The 7,482-nt window shown below is 54.7% G+C and overlaps 1 protein-coding gene across 1 annotated transcript; it reads left to right on the top strand.

Annotated features, from left to right (window-relative positions):
• Positions 1-5,131: 5,131 nt before the first annotated feature.
• On the top strand, positions 5,132-6,759 carry C1QL2 (complement C1q like 2). The gene is made up of 2 exons (XM_075153921.1): positions 5,132-5,770; positions 6,117-6,759. Exons 1-2 carry the CDS (start codon positions 5,132-5,134, stop codon positions 6,294-6,296), a joined length of 819 nt encoding a protein of 272 aa, XP_075010022.1. The 3' UTR covers positions 6,297-6,759.
• Positions 6,760-7,482: the final 723 nt, after the last annotated feature.

Raw genomic sequence — 7,482 nt, 5'->3', positions numbered from 1 at the left:
CAAATTCAGCACTGTGCTGTTAAGACAAGTACTATCAGAAATCCCAGCCTAGGTCAAAAAGAAGCGCACAGTATTTGTGGGGAATGATGGCAGTTAATACAACAAGGCTAACCATTTCTAAACTTCTCCCTCCATTAAGCAAAAATGATCAGTATCATTATCTTTTATATTTTGTGAATGGAAATAATATTATATGCAATCCGAACATTAACAGATTCAAATTTGCTTTCAGCAAGAAATGTGAACGTTTTAGCGTAAGGACTATATATATTATGTTTTACTAGCTGGTGAATACATGGAGTTCCAGATAGTTAATTCTGGCAATGAGAAATATCTGTGAGTCTTGCGATGTGAGAAAGGCAACAAATGAAGCAGTTCAGAGGATCAGAGGGTAATTTTATCCATAACTTCCATCAATCATGGCAAAAGATAGCAAAACAAAGCTACTCACTGGGATGGGTGAGGGTACTGACCCAAGGGCTGTGCCTTTACTCACAGTAATCTTGATTTCAGCCTCTTAAAAGTATTTTACTATTGCTCAGGAAGTCCTTAAGCCATGATTGCTGGAGGTTGAGAGAAAATACCAGGGAAGTATCACCACAGACTTACTTTGATCTTGACATTTTTGCTAAATAAGAGGTCTGAGCTGGTATGGCTCTTCTTATATTTTCAAGTTAAGGGCCAAATCCAAAAAGGAACCAAAAGAAGGCATTAAAGCAGAATTTAAGCACCTAAATTTGAAATAAAAATGTTCCCTCAGTTCCTGTCCAAGCCTAGATGCACCTAACTGGGGAGATACCTACCTTCAATCCGAGAACCTCAAACGTACAATGGTCAACTTGCACATGTGCCCAGAAACCCCACCACCTCAGTGGGTCTGAGTCCTGCCGGGTCCTGCCAGGGTTACAGATTTGGTCAGGGGATGGTCTGGCTCTTGTTGTCTGTGGAGAAAACCACATGCTTCAGTTCATAAGCTAAGTTTGTGCTGAGGATGTGTAGCTGGAAAAGAGGGGGAAAAAAAAGCAAACCTTCTGAGAGAAAAGTGAGACAGTGCAGAAGAGTCTTTAGCTCAGTTGTTGGGATGGTCCTTCAGGAAGGGGAATTGTGCATGCCAGAGCCACCCGCTCTCTTTCTCATTGCTTTGTACCTCACCTTCCTGGCTGGAATTCACAAACAGCTCTTGGAGAAGTACTGAAACTCCGGATCAGGTAGGTGCCCTCACCACTAAACTAAAAATTATACTCACCTTTGGTCTTCCTCTCCTCCTAGCTCAGTGAATCTTTAATTCATTTTATGCAAAGAGGAGCAGATTCAACATAGAGGCACGCGGTGCTCTCCTCCCTGCTTTCTCCATCTCCCCTGGGTAGCTTGCACCCTGGAGCATTGTGGCAGCCTCCCAGAGAACACAGGTTGGGATTTCTCAGGCAGCAAATTGAGCTGAACCCAGATCTCCCCAGATTCCTGTGCCCCTGGAATTTTGGAGCTTCAATGCAAAGTGTCTGGGTTCTTGACTGTCTAAATTTGGGAATTGCGCCTGACCTGTCAAACGCTGCCCTGAGTGGTCAGGTTCCTGAGTCCTTACACCACATCTGAAAATGGAGTTTCAAGTTAGATCCACGCAAGCTTTTAGGTGTTTAACTATTGCTTTGGCCAACAACTGCAATCACCAAAGCTCCTGCTCAACCATCATCTAACGCTGAGGTCCAGACACCCTTTGTGTTTCACCAGGGATGCTCAGTGGGTGCCTTTATCTCTCTCTCTGGGCACACCCAGAGACACTTGAGTCTTGCCGGCCCTCGGCAGCCTGCAATGGAGCACCAACCTGACCCACTTTTTGAAAGCTGTGAAGCGCCTAACTAAGAGAGGCTTTGGTACTTGTGACCTCAGATGAAGAAAGGCACCTCCTTGCAGGGCAGGCAGTACTTCAGACACTGCCTGATTAGCTAATCTCGTAATTTCCCGCTCCTTATACTGCTGTGGTGCATCCCACGTCGTACAGAAAGCAGGCACCTAACAGGGTGCAGCAGCCTGTATCAAAATTGTAAGCTGAGTGTTGCCATGTACCTTTTTGCGACTATATTCCTAAATACTTACTAGTGTAGGATCAGTGGGTGGCACCAGCTGCCTCACCGATCACAGTGCTATGTCTTGGGACAGAAGGTGCATTACATCAGTCAGCCCGTAACTCCAGGTCTGCAGGAACGTAGAACGTAGATCCTACTGGAGATGATGTGTTATACGTTAAAGTCCCACTGTGTTTACCTTAAAGCAATCTGATGGAGGGATTAAGCAGGTGATCGGTCCATCTCACTGCATCACAGAGGAGTAATTAAATTATTCCCAAATAAAATTGCTAGAATTTGACACCTAACCTAACTGCTGATGTCTCTCTAATCTTCTCTGCCTGCTTGTTCAAGTGCTCAACTGTGCTTATTAAGAACCGTGCCAGTTTTGTCCTGCTGAAAGTTAGAATATGTTTCTTCTTCATCTGTCCTTGTTGATCCATGGGAATAACAGACCCCGACACAGAAAATTATTCTGGCTTTGCAGAAGGGGCTGGTGAGCCTCCATTTAGAATACAGTTTCCAGCACCGGCCACCTCATTATAAAAGTGAGTTAATGCAAATAGGGAAGTTGCAACAGAACCCAAATGATACAGGAACTTAATTATTCAGAAAAGGGTTAGAAAAGCTACAGTGTGGCTGCTGCCTTTGGAAAACAGGAGATTAAAAAGCCACGTTAGGGGGGTTTGTAGAGCTCTGGGGGAATAGCAAGGATTCACGTCCTCGGGGAGAGCCGAGCTAGTGACAAATACCAGAACAAAAGGGAAATTAACAGAAGCTTAAGTAGGGATGATCAGCAAAGCAGTGTAATTTATTTGTGAATTTATTTGTATTTAGCACAGTTAATATATGGAAAATTATACTAGGGCTGTAACAGAAACGACTATTAGAAATCATTTTACAAGGCTTTAGACAAGTGTGGAGGCTTATAATAACACTGTGGGATGCAACTGTTAATTCAGAGGAGAGGAAAAGGACTTACATCTTTGTCACAATCTCGTCTCAAAACATTTAGCTGCATTGTGCTAAGTAATAGACATGGTTACTCTAATACGACTATCTATACAATTCTCAGGGAAAGGTTTTAATTTACAAGATTAATTTCCCTTCCAGCTTCAAATACATAAATGTGGGGAAAAAAAAATATCAGAGACACTTGGAGGGGCAGGGCTGAATCCTGATCTCAGCAACAGCAGAACAAAGCCCGAATAACTCCAGGAAAAAATGCTGGACGCACACCGGGATGTAACTGAGATGAGATCTGGTCCTGAAGTGCGTGCATTCCAGATGGGATAAGCCTTGATGTTCCCTCCTTAAATTTCAAGGAAAGCTAACAAAAGAGTCCCAAGTCCTTTTAGGGCACTTCTGCAGTTCTTGGAAGAAGCCTGTATGTCCCGTTTGCCCATGATGCCTCCAGGCCATCAGCTTCAACAAGCGTTGGATCAGGCTGAGCGGCTCGCTTCCCTCGACCTGCAGCTTTGTCCGTTGTAAGACAGAACAGTCTGCCTTCAACTCTGGTGAACCCGCTGGAAATTCACCCTTCTTACGCACCAAGGGAGCGGGGGACCCCAAGTGTTGCCCTTAGGAAATGTATGCAACCACTGTACCAGAATCTTCTTTCTTTCCAGGACGGGTGCTTAACCCAGCGCTGTGAGATGCGTGGGTAAGATCTCACCTTACTCTCCAGAGGGGAGATCCCTGGAGGCAGTTAACGGTACCAGAGCTCCCGCGGTCCTGCCACCGTTTACTCAGAAAATCAACTTTACTCAGAAATCACAATTTCTCGATTGGGGGAAAAACCACTTGATTTCGACTCATCATTACGCAGGGAAACCTCCAAAATACTGTGCTGTAACCCAACCTAAACCCCGTTAAAGGTATTTCTTCCCAGGGCTCCCCTTCCACCTAGCAAGCCCTGCCTGCCTTCGGGAAATCGGGACGGGTGTAACGAACTTTAATTACACTTGGATGTGTGGGCGAGCAAAATACACCCAGGATGGCGTCCCGCTCGTCTTTGGGCCGCCGAGGCTGGACGGGAGGAGGCTGAGGAAGCCACCGGGAACACGCCGGGGTAACCTGTTGCCTGCGCGGGGCTTTCCCCGACCCACTCCCGCAGAAAGCGGTGCGGCTCGGCGGCGGCAGGGAGCTCACCCCGGCGGGACCGGGGGCTCCGACCGCGGCCCGGGCAGTCGCGCAGGGGCCGTCCCGCCGCGGGCGGGGAGGAATGGAGGGATGGGGCGATGGAAGGATGGGGGGATGGAGGGATGGAGGGAGGAAGCGGTGTCGGGCGGCCGGTGAACGGGGCAATGCGATGCGTCCCCGACCGTCCCGGTTTCAGTGGGGCGCAGTTTCGGTGGTACCCGCAGGGACTCCCAGTACCGGTGGGGCGGGCGGGATCCCCCCCACCCCAGTGCCAGCCGTCGAGGGCGCGGAGAGCCCGGGGGTGTGCGGGACGCCCCACCGCCTATCCCCTCCCCTCCGCCCGCCCCGCCCGGGGGGCCGCGCCGCCACCGGCGCTCCGCGCGGCGGGCGGGCCGGTGGCGGCAGACGGGCGCATCGCCGGCCGCAGCGGCGGCGGAGCCCCGCGGCCCCCCCCGGCGGCTCCGCCCCGGCCCCCCGCGCCCCGCGCCCGGCCCCGCAGGTGGGTCCGCCCCGCCCCGCTCGGCTCCGCGCCCCCCACGTCGGGGCGGTGACGGGGGCGGGCGAGCCCGTCCCCCCCGCGGGGGCGAGGGGCAGAGCCGGGTGCCCGCTCGGCGCGGCGACGCCCCCGCGCCGGCCCAGCCCCGCCGGGCGGACCGGGCGCCGCGTCCCCTCGGAGCGGAGCGGGGCGGCGGCGGCGGCGGCATGGCGGGGCGAGCGGCCGGCCGGCGGGCGGGCTGAGGCGGGGGCCGGGCGGGGAGGCGCCGGCGGCGGGGGGCTCACCGCCTTTTCTTGCCGTCCCCCGCAGGGAGCGGCCGGCCCCCCGCGCCACCATTGCCTCGCACGGCAAGGAGGACCTGCTCGCCGTCGCCGCCCGGCTGTGGCAGCGGAGGAGGCGGCTGCTGGCCGCCGCCGGGCTCGCCCTGGCCATGGCCATCGCCCTGCTCGTCGCCGTGCCCCTGCTGCTGCTGCAGGCGCCCGCCGAGAGCGGCGCCCACTACGAGATGATGGGCACCTGCCGCATGATCTGCGACCCGTACAGCGGCGGCCGGCCGCCCGGCCCCGGCAGTACCGCTGCCGTGGAGGCCCTGCAGGACCTGGGCGCCAACCCCCCGCCGCCCTTCGTCCAGGGACCCAAGGGGGAGCCGGGCCGGCCGGGCAAACCGGGCCCCCGCGGACCCCCCGGGGAGCCGGGGCCGCCGGGGCCGCGGGGCCCGCCAGGGGAGCGGGGCGACGCGGGGAAGCCGGGGCTGCCCGGGCTGGCGCTGGCGGGCGCGGGCGGCGGCGGGAGCGGCGGCGGGGCGGCGGCGGGCGGCGAGGCGGCGGGCGGGCTGAGCGCCGCCTTCAGCGGGCCGCGCATCGCCTTCTACGTTGGGCTGAAGAGCCCCCACGAGGGCTACGAGGTCCTCAAGTTCGACGACGTGGTGACCAACCTGGGCAACCACTACGACCCGGCCAGCGGCAAGTTCACCTGCCAGGTGCGCGGCATCTACTTCTTCACCTACCACATCCTCATGCGCGGCGGCGACGGCACCAGCATGTGGGCCGACCTCTGCAAGAACGGGCAGGTGGGTCCCCGCCGCTCCCCGGCTCGTCCTCCCCGCCCCGGGCCCCCCCCCTCCCGGCTTCGGGGCCGCCCGCGGGCATCGGCCGCCGCCGCTCCCTGGGAAAGGAGCAGCCGGAGCGTCCTTCCCGCCGTCGGGGCGGGGGTGCACCGCGGGGAGCAGCTTTAGAGCCTCGACAAACTCCAAACTCCCGGCTTGCAGACTTTCCTGCCGGGCTGGGGGGAAGGAGAAGCAAGGAGAGAGGCGGGAGGGGTGGTGGAGGGGCTGGGGAAGAGGGGCTCGAGGGCTGATGGAGGGGCTGGGGAAGAGGGGCTTGGGGGGCTGATGTACCCCACGGCTGTGTTGGCAGGTGCGGGCCAGTGCCATCGCGCAAGACGCGGACCAGAACTACGACTATGCCAGCAACAGCGTGGTGCTGCACCTGGACTCCGGTGATGAGGTGTACGTCAAGCTGGACGGAGGCAAAGCGCACGGAGGCAACAACAATAAGTACAGCACTTTCTCTGGCTTTCTTTTATACCCCGATTAATACATATAAGAAGCGACGCGACACAACTGGCCCCGCCACTGATTCGCGTGGGGCTGGTTGGCCTTTCTGTATCCCGTTGTGCCGCTGTTCCTCCTGGTGTCTGCTGTCTCCACAGGTCACTTTATCTTCATTATCAGTTTGTATGTTTTTTTTTTTACCCCTGTGGAAACAAAATAGAAGTGAAACAAAGCTGTCCCCTTCCTTACTCTCCCCCATTTCCTCTGAATCCCCCTCTCCCTTTGTCAGCCTCGGTGTTTTGTGTGTCACACGAGGAACTCAGCCCCTTGAAACTCGAGTGGTTGCTGGGGGTGTAAGAGAGCCCAGAGTTCAGACTGTGCCGCACATGGAGTTTGAACCGGTCGCATTTTTTTGTCAATAAGTATTAATTATGATGACGAATTTTCAGATTGACTATTCACGAAGTGGGACTGGACCATAATTGGTTTTTACTCTGCTGCTTTGTATGGGGTCAAGTGTAAACTTTTCTTTTCTGTGCAATGCAATGCTCGTGTGAATGATGGTGTCATTAACGTCAAACCTGTTCCTGTCTGCAAAAGAATTCAGTCGTTGACCACAATCACCAAAATATCACATTAAATTATGTTTTTAGACAACGCCTTCTTGCTGTCTGTCTCTTCCAGTGCTGCAAAGGAGCGCTGTGGTGGTGCTACGGGAGGGTGGGAGGTAAAGGAGGGCGTCACTTCAGTCCCTTAGGTTTGCAGCAAATTTTAAAGTTAGGATGGGGCACCTTGCCTAGGTCTTGATTATCGTTCAAGGGGACTGGGAAGAAGCAGAGGGAGAGGAAAAAAAACTTCACCTTTGTGCAGTTTTGTAAAAAGAAGGCACACAGTCATCAAGAGGTGAAAGTGAAGGTGTGGAGCAGATCTCCTAAACAGATTTACTGGGTCTGAGCCTGATCCAGAGGTTAGTGAAGTACAGTAAAAGCCATTTAATCAGCGATTATGGAAAGCCGTGTTTCTGTAACACGCTTGACAAATGTCAGAAGGAAGCGGGGGAGAGAGTCTGTCTATATCCCCGCACTTGCAATGCGTATATGGCTTGGAAACTACACCTGACCATAGATGGGTCTGCACAGTCCCTGCGGGCTGGGAGAGAAAGTTCCCTGAATACTGGCAGATTCAAACCATTTGCAAAGGTTTTCTCCTGCTGGTCCTCGGTAAATCCC

Source organism: Calonectris borealis, chromosome 6 (assembly GCF_964195595.1).
Source record: "Calonectris borealis chromosome 6, bCalBor7.hap1.2, whole genome shotgun sequence".
Lineage (NCBI taxonomy): Eukaryota > Metazoa > Chordata > Aves > Procellariiformes > Procellariidae > Calonectris > Calonectris borealis.
Note: the sequence above shows the minus strand (reverse complement) of the source record. Positions and strands in the feature narration are given on the sequence as shown.

Bases quoted from the DNA above. Each gene is read 5' to 3' on its own strand.
- C1QL2 (XM_075153921.1), top strand. From the start codon at position 5,132: ATGGCCATCGCCCTGCTCGTCGCCGTGCCCCTGCTGCTGCTGCAGGCG. The intron at 5,771-6,116 runs GTGGGTCCCCGC...CTGTGTTGGCAG, and splicing joins ACCTCTGCAAGAACGGGCAG to GTGCGGGCCAGTGCCATCGC.